This window comes from Stegodyphus dumicola, chromosome 1 (assembly GCF_044657685.1).
Source record: "Stegodyphus dumicola isolate Sdum_Otavi_A_Nest chromosome 1, ASM4465768v1".
Classification (NCBI taxonomy): Eukaryota; Metazoa; Arthropoda; class Arachnida; order Araneae; family Eresidae; genus Stegodyphus; species Stegodyphus dumicola.
The window spans coordinates 279,833,145-279,858,033 of record NC_140768.1 but is presented as its reverse complement, the minus strand read 5'-3'; the positions used below and the strand labels follow the sequence as shown (position 1 = coordinate 279,858,033).

The window sequence follows — 24,889 nt, the reverse complement described above, 5'->3', positions numbered from 1 at the left end:
ACGTACTAATTTTTTCAATAATTAATATTTAATAATAACTCTTTCAATTAACTTTTTCACATATAATCTAATAATGGTCATCAGTATGATAATATATTCTAGAAAAATATTGCATGTAATCAAGGAACATTTATGTTATATCAATCAAAAATATAGTAGGGGCTAAAAACAACATTTTTTCATTGTTGATTTCAGTTGGAATTGACTTAATTTTTTTTTTTTTTTTTTTAATATTACTTGTTTATCTTAAAATGGTTTAAGAAGGAAAATATTTAAAAAGTATACTACAGTACAAAGTCCGTAATCTGGATGTCCATTATCCAGAATGATCTATAATCCGGACCTCAAAGCCACAAACTTACGCATGCGCATAAAGCCAGTAAAGCATTTACACATGAACGCTTCCAATAGTGAAGAAAGTTTATTGAAAACGAAAAAATTTCAGTTGACAAGTTAGTCTGTATTCTCGACACAGCAATTACAGGATTTGAACAGTGGAACTTTGTAACTAAACAAGAAATTATGTCTGTTTATAGAAGAGAGAATTAAAGAGAAAGTATTAGCACAAAAAACGAAGCAACTTAAACAACTTACATTGAAAGAAATGTTTAATAAAGTAAAAATAAATATTAAGCTTTTGTTTTGTAAATTTTGATACCCTTTAGATCATAACTGCTCTTTATTTCATAAATTATGGTTTCATATTTTTAATTGTATAATTTCTGCATGCCATCTTACCAGATTTAAACTGATGATCTATAATCCGGAAAAATCGATAATCCGGAATCGCCGAAGTCCCGACGAGCCCGGATTATGGACTTTGTACTTTATTGTGTGAATAGAATTTAAAAAATGAAATGAATAAACAGGACTGATTTTTCACATTTGCTGATATTAGGATACAGAAGAAATATAGTTAGAAATTTTGGGGTTAAAATATTATACGGTATTTGGAATGTATTTTATTTATTACAATTATAATATGAACTAATGCTTTCAGTAAAATGTAATTAAAAGGTATGTATTATATTTTTTAATGATTAATGTTAACCATAGCATAGGCTGTCATAGCATAGATCCATGATGCATGTGTCTTTTATGGCCTCAGGGGTGATTAAAATTTGAAAATTGCCTAGATATCTAGCAACCCAAAAAAAAAAAAAAAAAAAAAAAAATTAAGAGAAGTTTGTTGTGTAGTTTATTTAGTGAGTAGAATACCTTTTATTATCTACTAAAATACCTTTTATTTATATGTTACCTTTCATTAAAAAATAAAGTATCTTTTATTTATGTACTGTGTATCTTTTAATTTAATAGCAACATTATCTGATTTTTTATTTTAAGTTATGTGACTATCTTTCTGCATGGCACATGTAACTCATCAGGCTGGTCCTGTAAGGATCTTGTGTTGAAAATAAATAAAAGGTATGTCTTATGTATCATCAGTTGGTAGCATAAGTGTAGGAGTGTCTTTATGAGAAACTTTCTTAGAGAAACTGGCGTATACTTGCATATATGGAACAAACTATATAAACACTAATCAGTTCACTGGAATTTAAATCCAGGTAAAACTACCAGTGTTTCAAAATCTTACCCATTCAACCACTGGTGGGCTGTTATTTTAACTGATGGGACTGAAAACAAAAATAATAAATCCTTTAGCTTGCATGGATTAAGTATTTTCCATCTTTTCTTATTTTAGTTGATGGTGACTGGGGAGATTGGTCAAAATGGGCTCCATGTTCTCAATTAAAGAAAGATTCTTCTAATGATGGCTGTTTGTGCCGGGAGAGATTTTGTGATAGACCTAGTCCAGCCAATGGGGGTAAGAAATGTGATGGCATTTCAATACAGGTTACTAATTGTACAGGTATGTTTAAATTGATATTTAATAAAATGGCTGTTGTTTGTATTCATACGTTGAAAATATTGTATTAGAAATAAAAATAATTTTTCTTTTGTTTCCATCAAGTTGGAAATATCTTCTGTTGCAATAATTTTATAATAATAATATAATAAATTTGACTGCAACCTATGAATGCAGAACAATTGCTGTAGTAAGTATATCAGTAAACTTTTTCACTTTAAAGGTGTCCTTTTTTTTAATGCTAGAACAGCGGAGCGGATCAATTTGACCCAAGCCGATGTTTAAGTTGTCACCACATGAAAAGTATTGATTGAAAAACAAATTCCTTTCATGACTTTTAATAATTTAAGGTAAACAATAACTTACCGAATTTGAAATTGTGTAACATAAATAAATTTCGGATTATTAACACTTATACCTAGAACTGCAAAGCGGGCCATTTTGACCCATAAGAAATGTTTATGCCCAAATGACAAAAAACAGATGCATTTTCTTGGAAGTAAATGTAAAGTACATCTGACTCGCCCTCTATTTTTTAAAATGGACTGTGGACTGCACCAAGATAGGGAATAGTGTGATTTTCAGTCAAGGTTCTAAACTGGAACTGTGTTCGAATGTAGTGGAAAATTACAGCAAATATTTCGAAAGACTTTTTGAAGTTGCTTTTATTCTATATTTAGTAGAGATTTATAGATAAGATGTCAGGACGTCTTTTAGGATTGTTCAACACTCTTCAGGAAGCTTTGGAATATTTACAACAATAATCTGAAAATTATACAGAAGATGATAATAATGATGAGAGTATTTTGATTTGAGCAGCCAGGATGAATACCTGCCTGCTCATGAGGAAAATTCGAATACAGATGAAGAAAATGAAAGTGATGATGACTCTGGCAGTGCCCTAACAATTGCTGGACCTTCTCATTGCAATAATGATGATAATTTATCAGATTAAAAAAAAGATAGAAAATTCTAAGAAAAGATGCAAACATTCAAGGAAATAAAAAAAAAAAAAAAAAAAAAAAAAAATCACCAGTAGCATTCAAAGTTGGAAATAATGAAGTGGCAAAGATGGGACAGTTTGGAATGTCGTACAATTAGGAACAACTGATAAAGGAAGAAAAGTAAAATATTTTGAAGGAAATTAATGGCCCAGCACCACATGGTTAACCACAGTATTATAGACAACAGTCCGTCAAGTGCCTGGAGACTTTTTATGTATGAAAGGATATTGAAGCATATAAAGAAAAGCTCAACCTCAACAACAGATTCATAAAAATGAATAGAATATAACAGTAGAAGAAATGGATGCTTTTATAGCAATTTTGTATGCACGTGGTATATATTGTGCAAAAGGACTTGAATTGGAATTTGAATAAATTTAGAATCAAGTTCTTGTTAGCTGCTGATGTGACTCAAAATATCTAATAAATGGATTCCCATATCTTGGAAAAGATAACCAAAGTCTATTCAACGTTTCTCTTTCTCAATGTGTAGTACTGCGACTATTAAGTCCATATGAAAACAAAGATAGAAATGTCACGCCAGATAACTTTTTCACAACACTTAAGCTTGTAGAGGCACTGAAATCTAAAAACACCAGCCTTGTAGGAACTGTAAAACACAGTCTCTGTAAAAAGGTCAAAATCCGCATTGCATACGACTATGGTACTGACACATAAAGACATCAGTCTTACTGTTTATCAAGGGAAAAGAGATAATGTTTTGTTGCTAAGTAGTCTTTATCCAGCTGTAGAAATTATAGATAGTCCAAAAAAATTACTGATACAATTTCAATAAATTCGTTGTGGACAAAACGCAATAAATTCAGTGTGGACACGATTGACCAAATGGCAATGAAGTATATTGTCAAGTCTGCTTCCCGTAGATGGCCGGTGCAGATTTTTTTAATAATATTTTGTACCTTATTGCTGTCAGTGCCTGGGTTTTACACAAAGCTATATCTCGAAAATCTTTTAATAGACAGCAATTCATTCAGGGCTTAGTTGAAGAACTGAGAAAAAAGTTTGTTCTCTCCCGACAAAAAAAGGTGACTTATGGGTGTATAGCAAACCTCTAAAAACGACAGAAAAAACCTCAAGATAAGTGTAAACCAGTCCAATGTTACAGTTCAAAATGTTAAAATAGAACCCAAGACATTTGTTTAAAAGAAAAAAGCACCCGTTTAAGATAAATGTATAAAACTTATTACAAAATTTTGTTCATAATGTGTACAATAAATTGGATTTTTAAAAATCTGTAAAACTAATAAGTAACTGGTAAAATTTTTATTTTTTCTCTAAATTTATGTCTAAACTTATTTAAATGATATACTCGGTTTTTCCATCAAAATTAAAAAAATTATGTTTCATTTTGTTTAAAAGACATGTTATTATACTTACTCAAATTTTAAATAATATGATTTTCTAATAATTTAGGTAATTTCCATTGATTTATATAAAATATGTAAAGTAAATTCTGAGAAATATTGATTATTACATAAAAATAAAATGTTTTAATTAGCTAAAGTAAATCACTTGTGCATAGCTAGGGTGAAATTGACCCGCACCATGGTTCTAGGTATATCGAAAGTACCACGGTTCTAGTATTAATAAAAATGTTGATGTAAAGAAATAGTTTTATTTTTTTTTAAATTTGACTTGCATTATTTGAGACATGCATCTATGCAGTTGATTCATTAAGATTAGGAGACTTACTTACTATTCTTTTGATCTGAGTCCAAAAACTAGTTGTAGGACAATTATAAAAATAAATCAAAGTTATTTGCATCTTTAATTAGTAAAACAAATTATATATATTTTCCACCATATAAATGCTAATTACTAGAAGTGTAACTATAAGCATAATTGAATTTAAGTTGTTAAAATCATAAAATCATCATTAAAAATATCAAACTGGAGAATGATATCTCATATGGTCAGAAGTAATTCCATGGTTTGTATCCATAAATATAAATTAATCAATGCAGTTATTTCATTGTATCATATTTTAATTTTGGTTTAAACTATATAAGTTACTTAAGCATAGTAAGTTACTTAAGTTAGTAATTTACTTAAGCATGTTATTGAGGTTTTCTTGTTCATCACGCCATTAGTATTTCTAAACCATGTTCTTTATGAAAAAATGCTTGTTGCATTATGGTCCATTTATCAAATAATTAAATTGAAATTGCTGAGTAAAACAAATAATAATGGTCTTGGCAACATAGCAGCATTTGAAAGAATGGTACACATAAAAAGAGAGTTTATTTTTTAACATCAATAGTTGTGACCAGTAGTGACTTTTGCTCTACATTACACAGTTTATCAGATCTTACAATAACCAAGAATGCTGCCACTCTGGTTATTGTAAGTGGCAGCATATATGCAGCTATTTATAAATAATATTGAGGAATAATATGTTTTCTTGCCATCTTTTTGACTGTTTATGCTCAATGCTATATTTTATATATTTAATACTAGTATAATAGTAAAATTATTCTTAAATATATCTAAGGTTTTAATTATCTTTATGCAATCTGTAGTTCATGGACAATGGACAGAGTGGTCAGCTTGGTCTGCTTGCTCTCAGTCTTGTGGAGTTGCTATTAAAATGAGAAGAAGGACTTGTGGTAATCCTGCACCAAGCTATGGAGGTCACAACTGTATAGGGCCTGAAAGAGATGAAATGTATTGTATAGCAAATCCTCCTTGCCCAGGTATGTATATTAAAGTCTGTAATCATTTTTACAAATTGTGTAAAAACATATATTCTAGATTACTAAAATAATAATTTTTAAAGTTCTAAAATTCTTTATCTCAAGAATCAGTATCTCAAGAACTGGTAGCATAATTCAAAATTTAGAGATTATTGCAGCTTTTACAGGGTATACAGGATAATTAATTTGATGAAAACACATTTGTTGGAATGAAAGATTTCCTCCTACAAAGGAAGGATAATGTGCCTTATAGTAAACAGATTATTCACAGGAAAAACTAAAGACCATATTTACACTATTTTCCCCCTTAGTTTTTTTCATCATATAATTTAGGAACTTCTGATTTATGGCGAAAACGTAGATTTTATGAACAAATAGGAAATTTTGTGTAAGTAAAAAGAATTCTACTGAAATTGACAAATCATTTGAAATGATTATTAGTGTTCCTTTCTGTGTACTTTTTTATGTGCTCCAGAATTAGTATATACAGTCAAAAGTCTTTAATACGGACTCGTCGAGACTTTGGCGATTCCTGATTATTGGTTTTTCCGTATTATAGATCATCAGTTTAAATCTGGTAAGATGGCATGCAGAAATTATAAAATTAAAAATATGAAACCGTAATTATGAAATAAAGAGCAATTATGATCTAAAGGGTGTCAAATTTACAAAAAAAAAAAAAAAAGCTTTATATTTATTTGTTTACTTTATTAAACATTTCTTTCAACGCGCGCATGTGTAAAGCATACATTACGCATCATCGAAATTACAAAATTGCAACCAGAAAACTATTTGATGTGTACTCGTGATATTTATAATGACGAGGAATTTGATTTAAATCATATCAAAGACGGAATACATCGAGATGAAATACTACATTTAGTAAGGAATTATAAGCCGAATAAAATAAAAACTACTGCCCTGAAGATAAGGATAGTGCTCACAGATCAACTTCCAGTTCATTGCGAGCTGCGTCGTTCCCCCCCCCCCCAAACAGAGCAGCGTGAAATGGATAAACATATTTCGGAATGATTAGAGAATCAAAGGATATGCCTTTATCCATTTTTTGCAGCAATTCCACTTTTTGTTTGATGGACATCAAAACATGCTTTCGCTTTGTACATGCCTTTGGTAGCTGCAGAATCGAAAATTCTTTTTGACATAATCGAAAGTTCAAGCTTACTTTTATAAAATTGCTCTAACAGTCTGCAAAAAATAATAAGGTGGATCCAATTAGAAGATTAAGGAACAACGCAATCTGCAACATTAACTGAAATAGATAATTAGATAATTTTAGCTTAACTTATACTGTCCGTTATACATTAAACGCGCATGCGTAAACGTATTATGCGCATGCATAGACGCATATGCACGTGCGTAAAGGTATTATGCACATGCGTTAACGCAATATGCGTTGATGCATGCGCAGGAAGTTTGTAGCTTTGAGGTCCAGATTATAGATCATTCCAGATTATGGACTTCCAGATTAAAGACTTTTGACTGTACTTTGTATTTTTCCCCTACTGGTTTTCAAGTGTTAAAATTAGTATAAAAGAGAGGATACACAAGTAACTGTGATAGCAATGGGAGGATACCTAAGTAACTATGATAGCAAGTCTTATCCATTTTCATAATAGCACTAGCATGATGATAGTATGGTCAGAAGTATAATGATCTGCTTCATAATAAAGCTGTAGAAGGAAATGTAATGTAAGTGAGAATTTGGCTGCAACAGTAATGTGCTCTTATTTGAAAACAAGAAAATCAAACTGACAAGAATCTTTGACTGCTTGCAAAAGAAATTCCAGCAGCAATAAAATTCTGGACTATATAGGTTCAGCTGAGGTACAAGTTTAACCAAGATATTTTCCCAAATAAAGAAAACCTAACAAAAAGGAGTGAAAGCACCAACCAGAATATTATAGTTATCACTGCACAGAGCATGTAAGTTCTTTTCAAAAAACTTTTAATGAGTGACTTTGCATAACTTACACACTACCTGACAGCACATGACTTCTATATGAGTTATTAGTACCATTTTCGTTCACTACAAAATGACCAATGCATATATGGGATGGCTGGTGATCCCACCAGTTGGCTCTTTAATTGACAGTTGACTTCCATTTTTGCAAGTCAGTCATTAATCATGTGCGGATGGATAACACGTGCAGGAATTGGAATGCTTTTAAGTATGTATAGGAGTGCACAAGCATAACACTGAGAATTTTTAATAGCCTGGAATAGTTTCTTGCATGCTGCAAATTTTACTGTATTGCAGCCTTAGGATTGTACATATCCTTCTGTGTCTGTATTTATGTTCTCATCCATTTTCATTTTCATATTGTAAATAATACTGCATATTATCATTTAGTTAATGATCTTGACCTAATGGTTCAAAGCTTTCAGAGCACTGGATTTCAGATTGAGATATTTTGCAGTGATAGATTGAAGGCAAGGCTCATTTTGCCTCTGCCTTGATTGATAGATTTCATATATTTTAAAATCTGATGGATATGTTCTTGCCTGATCATGATGCTACCCACTAAAAATTATGAAATTCTCCTTAGAAAATTTCAAAATGCACATAGACTTTTGGTAGAATTCTAAAGTGTCAAGTATTGGTGGAAAATTGTATTCATGTTGGGAGAAAAAAAAAAAAAAAAGAAAGAAAAAGAAAGAACAGCTTTAATTGCTTGATATGAAAGGTCTTTGGACTAATTCCCATCATTCCTAAGCATAAGCATGTTGTGAATCTGGATACAATGCCACTTAGGTGGAGCCCACCAGCGGCCGAGCGGTAAAGACGTTGAACACCGGTAGTTCGGTCCGAGGTTCGAATCCCACAAACGCTCTGTCTGCATGGGCGTTTTCGTGGTTTTCCCCATGTGTAACGTGTATACGAGCCAGTTTCCCTAAGAAAGTCCTCCACGAAGGCATCCCTCCCTTTAGGCAGATAGCCCTCGTGTGCTTTGCCATAACTGAATAATCCAATCATATTCAATCCACTTAGCTGGAAACCATTTTTTAATATTCAGATCTAAATAAGCCATGGAATCCTGGTTTTGTAGTTATGTTCTCCACATTAGCATCTTAGCAACAACAAAAACGTGCATACAAATGAACATACGTTACAAAACATAGAAATGTTAACATTTAAGACCTGTGATCGGAACAATAAATGTTGTTAAACATGGTGATGACGCTTCAGAGGGGGTGTATTTAATTATGGCAAAGCACACGAGGGCTATCTGCCTAACGGGAGAGATGCCTTCGTGGAGGACTTTCTAAGGGAAACTGGCTCGTATACACGTTACACATGGAGAAGACCACGAAAACACCCATGCAGCCAGCCTGTTCGCGGGATTCGAACCTCGGACCGAACTACCAGTGTTCAGCGACTTTACCGCTCGGCCGCTGGTGGGCTGACGCTTCAGAGGAGTCTTTCTCTAAAAACTGTGTCATAATACTGAAACTCCAAAACAATTCATAATAAGGCATACACAGTTCAGTTGTTCAGATTTCATTGGGAACTGAGTAGAATTTTATAATTTTATGGGTTTATCACTTATGTTTCCTGTGGCTTTCATAATCACATAAAACAAACAATGCTTTTTTTAATTAATAAATCTGTACATATTAACAGTAATAAAATATATATACTCTGCAATAAATGTGAACATTTTTATGCTTAAAATCACCTATTATACTATATTACAGTTATACATATTATGCTATTTTCTACTTTAAGTCGCCCCTGTTATAGTGTACTATTTGTATGTACTGCATCATTAAATATTAAGAGTAATGAAGTAAAAGACTTTTTTTCTGTGCTAGACAGATATTATTACAGGAAGTCTGCTCACCTTGTCTTTTAAAATTTTCAGTTTAGTAGCCATAAGACCAGTTGGGGAGAGAGTCATCTAGGTTTGACACCATGATGATAACTCGGTATATATAGAGAGAGAGTAGAAGTATCATTTCTTCTACTCTCACATAATTCCTGTGATTGATGCATATTTTATTGGGCTTTATTATGATGAAAAATAAGAGCATAGGCTAGTTTCTGCTACCCTCTTCCAGATTTCAATGGGTAGTATGGTTTTGCATGATAAACAGAATAGCAGTAACATCAAATAACAGTAGAATCAGAATAGCAATAGAATAAAAAATTTGTGAAGAATGATTCATGCAATCAAAGTACTTGTATGAATCTTTCTTTGCAAATTTGTGAGTGCACATGACCTTTAGTTTCTTATTTCACTTTTCCATGCAATGTTCTAGTTCCACTCTTCCATTGTAACATGTGTTGAAGATGCATGTGATGCAAAAACATTTCTCATCCTGATTGTTATTCCTCAGATGGGAAAGCCTAGAAATTATTCTAAAGCAAATGTAATGTAACACAGGTCCATATCAGTGATATTTTTTACCTATGTTACACTATGTTGTAATAAAGTAATAAAGGCCATAAATAATTTGTTAAAATATTTAATTATGCAATTACATAAAGTATTTCATATTGTAATCATTTACACACATGTATTGTATTTTATTTAGTTTACATTCGACTGCCCATACATGGTCATTGGTCAGAATGGAACTCTTGGAGTGAGTGTAGTTCTCCTTGTGGAGGTGGAATTCAAACTCGAGAACGCAGTTGTGATGATCCTATGCCTCAGTATGGAGGCAAGGAGTGTATTGGTTGTCACCAGGATTTTCGTATTTGTAATACCCACATGTGTCCTGAACATAGGAAAACATCTCCATGGACTTCATGGATGATGGTGAACTTCACAAAAGATGGTTTCTTTCAGCAAAGATTCCGAGCTATATGTCGAGCAAATGTTGTTGATGTGAATGATATTCGCTTAGGACATTTAAAGAAAGAAGAGAGATATTGCTTGGAGGGCAGCTCAGGTTGCTCAGATCCAGGTAATTATTATCTTAATTAATTACTATTATCCTAAGTGTCTGATTTTTTAAAAAAGTGTGAAGTCATTCAATAAAATAACTATTTGTCAAGAAACATTTGAGGCTTCTTATGAGTATTATACGATATCAAACAATTGCAATTTAAAATTAGATTATTCATTTAATAATTACTGATTTCACATGCATGACAGATAACTGTTTTTAAAATGAATAACTGTCAGATTCCTAGTGTATTGTAATTCATTTAACAAACATCTTCAGTAGTATAGGCAGTATAGTTCAGTATATACCATTAACGGTATTACTTTATGAAGTATTTTCACCTGAAGGCAGGAAGGAGACTTGACCTCAACTAATTAATTAAGTGGGTTTTTGGCAGAACAGCAATAACACCATAAAAATTGATTTGAAGGTTTATCTTTATCAGCCTTAAATTAAGCATACAAAGTGAAGGTCCTTTTTAAGGTGAAATGTAATGTAGTATAAGGCTTATGGTAATGTATTCTTTAGTAGCAAATTATAATATAAATATAGATGTAACTAAATTATGCTATTAATTTTGAAACTGTATTTTTGAAGTTTCTTTTTTACTCAATTTGCTGTTAATTTTTTCCCTCGTGTTCTTGAAAGAAATAATAATTTTAAAATAAATTATTTGGCACTTTAAAATGTATTAAAATTAAGATTGTTCGAAACACAGTAAAAGCCTAACTATTCAGCATTCATCTAACAAAAATGCTTTCGAATATAGAAACTTTTTTCTTTTAAATGTAAAATTAAGCAGCTAAGAGAATTTTAATTCTGTTATAAAGCACAAATAGTACTATGATTTGAAATAAACAAAAACTGTTAACAAACAATGCGAGTTAGCACCAGGAATAGATAAGTGTGACATAACACTTTGGCTTTATGTGTAAACCTGGTTAATTCTCAACAAGCTGATTTAATTTTTGTAAAAAACAGTGTAAGTTAACTGCTGTTTATCTGTTTTTCAATCACGTTTTGAAAAAAATTATAAAAATTGGGTATATTCAATAGAACAGCATGCACTAGAGTAAATTTACAGAATTCTACCATCAAGAAAAGTATGACTTATGTGAAAATGAATAAACACTGGCTGTGCAATGTGAAAAATTATGACTAGCAATTTAAGTTTTTTATATGTCCATAACTTGTATATGTTGATTAAATAAAGAGCAGTCTATTCCTTCAAGTTTCTGCAGAAATGATTAGCACTGATTTGCTGAGATCTTGACCAATTTTCACGGTGGCAAAATTATGATCATAATATGATGTTTTACTTCAGTAGTTATGTCTGCAATTAGCGCTTTATGTGTATAGGCATTTGATATTCAAGATGTTAACAATTAAAATGACTCTAGTTGTAATTTTAAACTTGAAATTTTTCTTTCATTCATTTGGCTTTTCTATCATGAGTTGCATTTTTTTATAGGTTGAATTACCCAGAATTTTTGTATATCTGGAATTCCACATTTCCGGAGCTTTTTCCATACAGTCAAGCTTTTACTGTGTAGAATCATTAGGTTATTTTGAAGCAGGAAAGATCAGAAATGAGCAATGCCCTCGCCGGGGTTCGAACCTGGACCTCTTGAATATGCACCAAGTGTGCTATCATTACACCATGAAGGCATGCAGAAAGGAAGGAGAAAATATCTTATAACTGTACTATTTGAAAACTTAACATCTTCTGCATTCTTGGTAGAATATGTTACTCTAATTCAAGAATTATTTTATTCATTGTTCTTAATAATTCTAATATTTTTCTACTGTGCCTATCTAGTTTCCTATGATCCCATTTTTCTTGGATATTTTCTCTTTGCATAAGTTACAGAGAGTTCAGGCACATGGATCAGTTCATTTAGGAAAATGGTTTAATTTGTTTTGTGATATTTGATATATCAGTCAACAAGTTTTCAAAATTAGTAGGTAGTTTTCAAAATTTAGAAGATTTCAAAATTTAGCACTTAGAAGTACTATTGCCTTATAAATGTTTTGTGTGAATATAAAGAGTGTTTATATTTAAAATTGCATTTGAATAGAATAATTGGTAGAGAAAAATTATAGAATACTTCTGAAATTATGGTTGAAATGAAAAGTTCATCTTGCAAAACAATGAATATTTTTATTAGTCCAAATGGGCAATTTGCCCAGAGGAGCTATTAATTTCGTTTTAGCATTTTGCGTTGATTCACTACCAGCATTGTTTCACTTTTCAAATTGTTGCCACCAAATATTATCACCCACTATTATACTTAAAGAAATTAAATAATGAAGAATCTACTTAAATTCTCACGTTGTAATAAAACAAGGGTACCTAGAGCCATCAAATTTTGAATAACATAATCCTTATGCGAATATGGGCATCTGGAAGCACAAATTTGAAATTTGGAATTTGTTTTATTATCCATTTAATATTTTGTAAAACTTCAATGATTTTTTTATTAATAAACTCAAAGATTTCAAAGCGAACAGTGCCAACATTGTACAGGGAAAACATTTTTATTTCCAGTGCACGAGACTGTGTATCCGAAATTCTAAAGATATGGGATATTGCTCTTGAACTGAATTTTATGATTTAAGTGCGAAGAACGGGATATTTAATAAATAAAGGTAACATACAAAATGTTAAAAAAAAACGCCCCTTTACACGTAGTTTAAAATCTGAAACCTTTTAGAATTTTTATTTATTTATTTGAAAAGTTTTTAAATGTTTTTGCATTTAATGTTAGTTAAATTTAAGAGAATATATCAGAGTCAGTTTGTAACTATTATTAATACTTAATTACCATATTTGACGGCATATAAGATGCACTTTTTTTCCTAAATTTGGTCTCAAAAAAGTTACCTGCATCTTATACGTCAAGGACACAGTCTTCACAGTCTTATACGTGAAGGACACAGTCTTATACGTGAAGGTAATTGCATTCAATAATTGTTAATTTGGCTTTTACGAAATGTGAGAACTAAAAGAAACCACGCTATTGAAACTTTTTTCCTTGTGTGTGGCCGTCTAAATAAGGGTGCGTCTTATATGCTGTCAAATACAGTAATGTTTATGCCTTAAAAGCTATCACAATGTTAATTATTATTATTATTAATATTTTACTTTTAGGTTCTAAGAATATTGATGTTGACTGGTCTGAGTGGTCCGAATGGTCATCTTGTTCTGTCACATGTGGAACTGGTGTACAATACAGGGAGAGAACATGTGACAACCCATCGCTTTCAGGAAGTGGTGCAGAATGCAAAGGTTCTTCTAGAATAGAAAGACAATGTGAATTGCCACCCTGTGATGGTAATTTGGAAATGCTTTGGTTGTTTTAATACTAAGATTCATATATATTTGCATTATATCTAAATATAAATATTAATAATAATAAATCAATGTAATTTAACATGAAAAAATCTTTAAATTATTTACTGTACCATCATATTGATAATATAATTTATTTGCTCAAGTTTAGAACAAGGATGATTTCTGAAAATGCTAAAGAAATAAAAAAATGAAACTAAAAGTATGTGCTGTTCCTATAAATATGCAGAAGAACTGTCGCATTTATATACCTCCCTGTACACTGTCTACCAATCTGCTCCAATAATACTGCCTACCAATCTGCTTTCTTATCAGTTTGTGTCAAATTTAAAAGCTGACCCACATTTGTGCTTGCTGCAAGTACTATAGCAATCACAGAAGCTGTAGTGGGTACTGTTATTGGCAGTGGTATTCAGGAACTGGTTTAATGTACAAGCTTAATGTAAGTACCAGAATAACAAAGGTGCCTAAACCAAAGGCTTCAGATGTTGAATCAATAAAATTCTTACTTATTGAGTCATATTTAACCTATGTTATAGTCACAAAAATCTTCTCAATAATTTAAAACTAGGATGTGTGGTTTCTCTTTCAAAATTACTTAGAAAGATGCTTTATGGTAATATACTACTTTAAAATTGTTTATTTGTATTTATTACATAATACTGGACTGGAATACTCTTTATTGAAATAATTAAAAATCTCTCTAAATGTACAATATTTTAATGGGGGTACTTTTTACAGTTATAGTATAATCCAGCATTTTGTAAAAGATAAGTAGAGGCTTTATACCCATCTTTAACCTAGACATGTATACCCAATAACAGATTCTCAAAATAAGATAGAGAAAATTTTATGAACAGTTTTGCATCACGAAGGGTGCAAGAGTTATAAAGTCTCTGAAAATTTTGTAAATACCAAATCTAACCTTTTGTAGGGTTCCCAGAAGAAAAAAAAACAACCTGATTTATAAAATGTTCATTATGCTGTAATGAGTTAAATACAGAAAGAGAGAAAATTTTATGTACAGTTTTGCATCACAAAGGGTGCAAGAGTTACAGAATTTCTGAAAATTTTGTAAATACCAAATCTAGCCCTTTGTAGGGTTCCCAGAGGGAGGAAAACCTGATTAATAAAATGTTCATTGTGCTGTAATGAGTTAAATACAGAAAGGTTCCAAACTGTTATGTATAAAATACACAGAAATGTCAGTAATTAATAATTTCATTTTAGAGCAAATTAGCAGCTTTTCTTTTGTTATTTCTGTTTAAATCTAATTCAGATTTGATAAAAATTGTTTAGCAGTAGATCTCAAAACTAGCAATAAATTTGTTCTTGAATATTTCTGTAAATTTTGCATATAAGGTTATGGAATTTTTTGTGTCTAACTTATTAAAATGTAATCAATCAGTAACTTGGTCAACTTTTGCTCTACTATACAAAAAAATTAGATTTTGTGTTTACCCCCCCCCCCCCAAAAAAAAAAAAAAAAAAAAAAAAAAACTCCACAATATTGAAACTGTTTCTCTAAAACTTTGCACCTTTTTTCTGAGAAACTTTATAACTGGAAATATATTTCTAGATCAACATTTATGGAAATTAAAACTGCTTGTCACCTTTTCAATCAAATTGCATGTGCACGTTCATTGTCATGTTAAAAATAATTCATGTAAATCATTGTGGCTTTGCATCTGGTATGTAAGATTTAAATTTTTGCTTCAAATTGAGCAAACTTTATCACATGATGTAAAGGGAGTAAGTTAAAAATAGTTGTTCATTATCAAGTATATTCATTAAAATATTGTATTTTAAAATACTTTATGGTTAAGAATATTAAAAAAATTTTATTGAATAAAAATGCACTCTTAATTTGTAATGCAAAGAGTATTCTGTAGTTGTTTAAATTAATGAAATTTTTCATTCTATTGTAATTGTACTTAAAATGTAATTCAGGAGAAAGAAAAAATTCTCAATGTAAGCTTTATAACATATATTATCAATGAAAAAATTGTGGTAAAAATTCATTTATACTCTGTATCTTGTAAACTGCTAATTAAAAAATATGTCATATTTGTTTTATCAACTATAGAATCTGAAGGTTGGGATGAATGGACTGTTTGGTCTCTCTGCGATTACAGACAAGAACAGCACAGACAACGTAAATGTAGAATTGATGTTCCTAGCTCAAAGTACTGTTCTGGTGCTAGTCGGGAAACCCGTCTATGTGTAAATCAAGTAGAAGGTGGTATGTATTATTTCTGATTATAAGTTTGTAATTGTTGAATGTTAAATTCATGATTAAATTGATTGATTGTTGAATGAAATTCTGTCTAATCTTCTGGTAGTGAATGTAATAAAATTATCATGTGATAAATCTCTCTATAATGCAAGTGTAATAAAGGCATGCTTAAGGTCTGAAATTAATCCTCAACTTGATGTTGGACCATGGATGCACTTTTGGTCCAATGGTTTAAGCACCAGGATAACTTAACTGTTGATGACGTTGGTATTTCAGATTGCAAATTATATTTTTCTCAAAGAGAGTATCCTAACAATGTTTCATTACTTGACCTTATGCAGCTCCTTGTTATAGATTAATGACAATGGATATATGTAAGCTACTTATGCTCTCCTTATGTACAGAATTCTCTCATCTTAGGAACGAGTTATGTTGTGAATAACTGTTTGTACCTTAAATTGTTTGTAAAATATTACTATATTCACTATGTATATCATCTAGAGATGTTCATTAGATAAGAGCTATAAATACTATCAAATACATAATTAAAAATACTAAACAAATAAATGATATATTTTAACCACAGTACATTATAAATAAATAAAAAAATTACAGTATGTACCTTGAATTGTTATCTTTGAGGCATGTGTGGATAGGGTGAGAATGAGGCTAGTAGGCCTGTATATAGGGTAGAGATAAGATAAGTCATTGTCTGACTTGTTTTTTGAAGACTCATCATGAAGTAAAGGAGACATTTGTGATGAGGAATCTGTATGAGAGATGGAAGTTGTTGGCATGTTAGATAGAGCAGAAACACTGAAGTGTCTTTCTTAAGAAAACTTTTAAACTCGTCTTCTTAAGAAAGAAGTTTCCTTTTCTTTCATCATAAATAAGATGATAGATAGTACTGTATGGCACAGCTGACTGTAGCAAACATCTCAGAATTTTAAGTTTTGGTTTTTCAAACAAGTAAGGCTTCAAACTCTTTTTGATTCTCTACAAATTTCTCACTTTGTGAACAAATTTGTTCATATTTGAAAAAGTTCATAAAGTGAAAATTGATTTCTGGCTGTCGAAGTTAAAAACTAAAATGAGAAATGTTTGTATGCATATATATTATAAGAAAAGTTGTGAAAACAATACAATATATATATATATTAGAAGAAAAGTTGTGAGAACAATACAATATATATATACAGTACAAAGTCCGTAATCCGGACTCGTCGGGACTTTGGCGATTCCAGATTAGAGGCTTTTCCGGATTATATATCATCAATTTAAATCTGGTAAGATGGCATGCAGAAATTATACAGTTAAAAATATGAAATCGTAATTTATGAAATAAAGAGCAATTATGATCTAAAGGGTATCAAATTTTACAAAAAAAAAAAAAAAAAAAAAAAAAGCTTAATATTTATTTGTTTATTTTATTAAACATTTCTTTCAAAGCGCCAATGCATAAAGCATACAAAAAAAAAAAAAAAAAAGGGTTTGTGGCTTTGAGGTCCAGATTATAGATAATTCCGGATAATCGACGTCCTGATTATGGACTTTGCACTGTATCTCAAAATTATAATTTAAACTATCACTAGTCCTTAATTCCCCCTCTCTATCCTAAAAACAGTAATAATTTTTCTGGACTGCATTATTTCTAGTGTGCATTATTTATGTGTTACATAGCTTGCATAACACTGATGACATAGCTAATTCGGAATCTGAACTCAAAATTTCGAGAACTGAAACCATTCTCTTAATAAGCAACCTAAACCAAAACCTTCTCTTGATCTGGATAATACTGGATAACTGTGCACTTTTGCTTCTGCCTCTGTTGTCACTAGGATGCTACCTTGCTTATCCTCTGCCAGCTATTGTCCATTGTTCTAAAAATATAATCTGTATAAAACTGTGAAGTGTATAGCATAATGATGATGTTAATGAAAAAGAATGTGTCCTCGAAATTGATCATTCAGGAGTAAACTTATATGTGGTATTTATGGCTACGTCTGTCTTCAAGTCTCATCTTTCTAACTGCACAGTAAAGCCTTTCCAAGTTAAGGAAACCATTGCTAATCCATTGCAGCTTTCTCCAAGTCATCCTGTTATATATATACATATAGATATTTCCCACAACCCATATAGATGCACCTAGGCTCGATCATACACCACGCATTTCTGCTCAAACTGATGCTCACCTCTCACATGCTGTTCAATGCAGTAAGGCTCACATATCCCACAGCTTGCATACTGTGCTGGTAGAGTAGGTATGATTCTGTAGCAGTGGTATGCTAGAAAATTAATTTTTAACTTGCCCTTGGATCTTGATTGTACTTCTGATATGATGATTTAAGCATCAGCTTAGCAAACAACAGTTTTTAGTTTTGCAAAGAATATTCTTCTCAACAGATAGCACCGCTAGTAATGTTTCACTCACTCAATCTCACATAGCTCATTGCTGTTCAGTTATGACCTTATCATATTGTCATCTTTTTGTATTTTATCTTTCTTCCATTTCAAAAGACTGAATAAGAATCATTTTGCTATGCTTGATTAAAAATATAATTTTTCTATAAAGTTTTTTGGAAAATGCATTTTGTGCAGAAACTTCTGTTATGCAGAAGGCCAAAAAAAAAAAATTTTGTGCATATGAAGGGGGACATTGCGTAGGTAATATAATCTTCATTGTGTGCTAGTTTTCAAGGTAATGTGTGTGTGTTTCAGTGTGTGATGCCATCTTTAACTTTACCTGAAACTTGTTTAATTAACATATCTTAATGGAATAAAAGAATTTTTTTCTTGTTTTCAAATTCAAAAATGTTTTCTGTTCTGTCAGTGCCGGTATATTTTATGTATGTTATTAAGTTTCTAAAAGTTTCTGAGTGTTAATTTTGTGTCTGAATTTACAAAACCTTACCTCAAAACATGTTGGAAAATCATTTGTTGTCAACTTGCATATTCCTTACTGGAGACATTGTTCATAACTTGAGACACTTTTCATTCAGGAAATTTGTTCATGACGAGAGGAGTTCATATTCCAAAGTTCCTATATATTTTGTTATAAATTATTAGTGTTGTTTAATCATAAATATTCTCATGTGGTTATTTTTTAAGTTGATAAAACTGTTCATTAAAAGGGAAGCATTTAGAAAGAGAGAAAATCCTTCAGCATGTGTTTATTTGATTTATGTTAGTATTTGTTATTTTCCCTTGTTATAACTGAAAAAAACAGTTATCATTTTGTGTCATATATAAATTGTTTTCTCTCTTACAGTGAAATATGATGTTGAGGAATCTCATGTTGCTGAAGACGATGGTATATACATGGAACATGTAATTGTTGCTTTCATAGGAGGATTAGCTGCTGGCTTAGCACTTGGAACATTAGGAATGTATTTTTTCAAGCAGAGAAAAATTCATGACTTACCACGTCTTACTCCAAGAGGAACAGATGCTAATCTATATATATCAAATACAGAGTGGAAAGCAGCTAGACCATTAACTGAGAGTCCTTTAAAAGTACCTCAGAAGGAAGCAACTATAAAGCGCAATTGCAATGGGACTCTGACACGAAATTTACGGACACCTCTGTATTCAGAGGAGAGCTATTGTACCTGAAGTAGTCAGAGCTTGAGTTTAAAACTCGTATAACTGGAATCTAAGATGAAAAGTTTAACAGTTATGACTCATTTTTGAGGATCTGTGCTGTGGTCCAATACAGGCTAGTCGAATTAAAAAAGTTCAGATATCATATGTGCCATTATGTTCAAGGAACTGTGTATAGCTCCCCCCTCAATTTTCAGATTTAAATTGCTATTCATTGCAGAGCGAAAAAAGTTGTTCAACTGTGTGATGTTGCCAAACATATAATACATACTCTTTAATTGTAAGAATGATGGAACTGTCATAGTTCGTTTTGTACAGTGAATGTTGCCAAACTGATTATACACATGACTTTCTCTTAGTCAAATACAGGCATTCATCATGTATATTTATAAAGAGTTAAGTTTCATTTTCTGTCATTTTTATGCTTGAGAGCCAAAAAAAGAAAGATATTCCTCGAAAGACTCAGTTTTAATCAAACAACTTTCTGAACAATCTTTGTAAAAGTGATATGTACACAGTCTATCAAAATGCATCCCTGTAAAGGAAGTATGAAAGATTTTAACAGAAGGAAATATCATCATGCCAGTGTTTCATCACATTTTTGTAAATATTGTAAAATTGTTTGTATTAATATTATACCTCTTCCATCATCCGAAGAGATTATGAGATACACCAGTTGAATTCAATATTCAGTTAGCTAATGCATTTTTAGAAATTATTTGTATGTTTGCAGTTCTGTATTATCAAGATTATTCAGAAATTATTTAATCTGAGGAAAAAAGAACAGTTTATTGAACAATTGAATGAAAACTGTCAGTGAGTAAATTATCAACTGAGAAACAAATTATAATTTTCATGTGTGAAATTTGATGAAATTATGCTGTAAAAAATTTATATCTTTAAGCAGTGAACAAACATAAAATAATGAAATATTTTTAAGCTTATTTTATTTGCAACAGAATTATTTTTAATAATATTATTTCTGTATTATGTATTATGTTATGAATCTCAGAACACTGAAAAATAGGAATTTTCAATTTATAATTTGATTTTGCTTAATATAGCTTATAAGAGCAAATTTTTGTTATTGTACAAATGTAATATATTTTACTGTTGCTCAAATATTTTGCAAACTATTGTTTTTGTTATACTTGTCTGTGGCCAATAGTGTATATTTTGTATATTTATACATGGTGCTGAAATATTTCAAGTGAAATATTTGGCACAAGGAGTAATTGAAAGAGATGATTTATTGTGTTGTCTTCCTTATGTTTGTTTGTATTATTTTGAGCTTGAAATATTTTCTGAAATGACATGAAAGATAGATTTTCTTATAGAAATTAAAATTATCCTTATGCAATAGCACAAAGAGAGCCCTAAGTATTGGAGGAGTAATAAGTACAATAGTAATAGAATTTTTTTATTTAAAATTTCAGTGAAACGTATTTTTAACTTGTATTTTCTTTGTTTTGGTACCATCTCTTGTACTAGTTGAGATTACTATTGAAGCTACTAATTGATCTCACTTTAATTAGCCATTTGAAAACACAATTTAGATAATTCTGTCATACAAATCCATTTCCATAATTTAGCATCTTAGATATGTTTGGGTTGTCATTACCTGCAGGTTCATAAATAAGCTAAACTTATTCAATTAATCACATTTATTCACAGTTACATAGTGAAAGAAAAGAGCATGTTACCAAAACATTTCACACTGCGTTTCTGCACGCTAGCGATAACCACACAGGGACGAGGAAGGCCAAAAAAACAAAAATCAGTTCACTGTGGAAAAACGTCTAGAGTTTAGTTGTAGCACTGCTATATATGAAAAAGACAAACAGTTAACATTTAAAAGTTTGTTCCATGTTGCTGCAACCTATTTTCTTATTTCATTTACGAAATTTTTCTTTTTGCTGTCCTTTCTAAACAAATAGTACTTTTAAAAATTGCTCTACAGAACACAAAACACCTTTTCATTTTAATCTAGTTTAAGTAATTTTAATTAATTAATATTTTAAAAAAACTGCTGGATTTGATAGCTCTATAAAATCTAATTTGGTTCATTTTATTAAGGAAAAAAGAAAGCAAGTGAAATAGGAAAATTATTTTCTTGTTACATTATTATTATTATATTATTAAAGGTATGTATATACATACACATGTTTACACTCATTACATACATATATTTATGAATCCAGTTCTGATAACAGAAAAATACCCAAATAAATTTCAGAAATACATGTGAAAATAAATGTGAACCACTGTATAACTTAAAATTATTCTTTTTGAATAACCTGTGTAATTTATAAAGTAATAGTTTTGACTTCTTACCGTATCAGTGTTAAACATACTGAAGAATACTTTTTAAAGGGAATTTTTTTTGATGGCATATAAAATTTATAGAAATTTATAAAATGTAAATTTTAGTTAAATGTTGAATATTTCACCTTTATGCATCTTAAAATTTTAAAAATTAATAAAAATATTGCATTTATTGTTTGTCAACAATTTTATCCATCTTGCATGTGTAATGCATTTCCCTTTCATATCAATGATTAGCAAACATAAACAATATTTTCTGAAGCAATCAATCCAGAATAAATTTTATTCTATACAATATCTGTGAAACTTAGCAGATACTCATAAAACTTTCTTAAAATACTAAGACGATCGCCCATGGTCCAGATAATTTTGGTCTTCCGTGGAGATGATCATTTTATAAAACTGATGTTCAATATCACTATTTATTTATGTTTTAAGAAATACAGGTCACTTTTAGAGTTAGGCTATACAAATCTTAAATGCTTTATTTGCCTATTATTTGTGATACAATTATATAGAACAAGTTAAATTCCTTCAATGTGTAATTGCCAAGTATTAATCACACTTGATAAACTCTTTATACTTTACTTTTTATAAAATCACTGTTAAAATTTTAGGTTACTGTATTAGTTTTTATTACCAAATATTTATTTTCAGCAAGTTAATATAACTAATTCATATCTTCTTGTCTTGTCTATGTGTGCCTTTCAGATTAAATCATGCTTTGCGTGCTATATTTGCCCTTTAGCCAAATGTGCCTTTCATTTTTGCTGTCCTCAATGTATTATGTATATTTTGTACATTTTAGGTTTTTAATAAAATTACAAATTTATGTTGACCTTTGTTATAATCATTTAAATAATCTATAATGTGGATATTTATTAGATTTGTTAATTGTTAGGTGAGCAAATAAATGATTAGATTAGTATCATATTAATTTTTTAACAAAAATTCTAGATCCGAAACTAAATTACATTAGAATACCTGACAGGCAACATAAGTATTTGATATTTTTGATTTTTTTATTATTGGTGCTAAGATTGGATTATAAATCAAAGTAAAACCCAAAAAGCTAATATTAAAATAATAATAATAATAATTACATGCACAGCATATTATTAGGGAAAAGTGTATTTAACGGTTAACATAAATCATTGATTAACAAAAGGATCTTTAATTTATACATTCATGCATGTATGGCTTAAATATTACAGATTTTTTAATATTAAAATATAAACACTCGTTAACTTGCATAAAAGTTATTTGTTTGAAATTTTCTAACATTTATGACATTACTTTCTTCAGAATGCAATTCATTAATATTTTTATTTGATTAATAATAATTAATTAAGACACAATAACACGCCGAATAAATACTAATTCAGAAGTCAAACAACAAAAATCAGCGTTATACTTACAAAATTTTTACAGGACTAGTTTCGATGGTTTTACCGAACCACCATCCTCAGCTGCAAAACCGCAAATGAACAAGATAGGAAATAATGATTAGATAAGATAAGAAAGCCTGGACAAGAATAAACAAGTGGCTAAAGATCCTTCACCTTCGGACTTGTCAAAAATAAAAACTGCGATCAAATCTTCGCAAATCATTTCAAGCAACTTAAAACATTCGCTTATCCCATCTGTTGCGAATTGTGTCAGATTATATGCTCTTCCCAAAATTAAAAAAAGTGGTATTCCTTTCCGCCCTATTGTATCAAATTTAGGTACTGCCTCGTATCCATTAGCTAAATATTTAGTTTCTAGATTTTCAACTCTGTTAGACAATAACACCATAAAAAATTCAATAGAGTTTGTAAAAAAGGTTAAAAACATTTCTCCTAGTAATTTACTCATGGTTTCTTTTGATGTAAAATCATTATTCACCAATGTCCCAGTGGAGGGTGCGTTAAGATGTCTAGAAACCAGACTTCGCGAATTTCATTTCTCTTGCATCGAAATTGATGAGCTAATTTTTTTCACTCTGTTTGAAACAAACACATTTTGTTTTCCAAAATAAATATTACAAGCAAACTGAGGGATTAGCCATGGGAAGCCCCCTCAGTCCCATCCTGGCTGATATTTACATGCATTATTATGAATCAAAATTGTTTGAAACTTTAAACTTCCCGGCATGGTTCCGCTACGTAGACGATACTTTTACCCTGTTTGAAGGTAATAAAGATGATTTAAATAAAGTTCTTTCAACAATGAATTCTATTGATCCTGCTATTCAATTCACTTTTGAACTTGAGACTTGCAATTCTCTTCAGTTTCTCGACATTCTGGTCACACGTAACACATCCAACTTTAGTACTACGGTTTACCGTAAACCTTCATCGGTTTGCCTTCCACCACACTTTAAATCATGTCATCCGACTAAACAAAAGTTAGCTTCATTTTATTCCTATGTTTTCCGTGCTCTTTAAGTTTGCTCCTCCAAATTAGCCCTTGATGAAGAACTAAATTATTTAGAAGTAATAGCTATTGACAAGGGCTTTTCACCCAACATTATTAATCAAGCAGTTAAAAAATTCTCAACACACTAAAAGGCACACTCTTGTTTTAGGAGATTATAAAAATTCTGTTGTCATTCCCTTCTTTCTATCAATTAGCTATAAAGTTGCACATATTTTGCAGAAATTTAACTTTCGGGTTGTTTATTCTCCCATCAATAAAATTCTGAGTTCCATACTCAAGGATATGAATTCCTGTGGTATTTATAGGATTCCTTGTCAGTGTGGTTTAATTTACATTGGCCAAACTAAGAGAGCCTTAAAATTTTGCGTCAAGGAACATGAGGCATGTGTTAGAAAAAAGGAAACACAGAATTCTTCTGTTGCTCAACATTGTTGGTCCGAAAATCACACTTTCAAT

The 24,889-nt window shown here is 30.6% G+C and overlaps 1 protein-coding gene across 3 annotated transcripts in view; it reads left to right on the top strand.

Moving 5' to 3' along the window:
* Positions 1 to 22,850, top strand: part of Sema5c (Semaphorin 5c) — a 209,600-nt gene extending 186,750 nt beyond the window's left edge. For all 3 annotated transcript variants that reach the window (XM_085807641.1, XM_085807644.1, XM_085807649.1), the window contains 6 exons: positions 1,703 to 1,870; positions 5,412 to 5,585; positions 10,143 to 10,517; positions 13,651 to 13,833; positions 15,938 to 16,093; positions 19,356 to 22,850. In XM_085807641.1, the coding sequence (XP_085663767.1) occupies positions 1,703 to 1,870; positions 5,412 to 5,585; positions 10,143 to 10,517; positions 13,651 to 13,833; positions 15,938 to 16,093; positions 19,356 to 19,699 (1,400 nt within the window). In that variant the 3' untranslated portion in view covers positions 19,700 to 22,850. The remainder of the gene's footprint in view (positions 1 to 1,702; positions 1,871 to 5,411; positions 5,586 to 10,142; positions 10,518 to 13,650; positions 13,834 to 15,937; positions 16,094 to 19,355) is intronic.
* Positions 22,851 to 24,889: the final 2,039 nt, after the last annotated feature.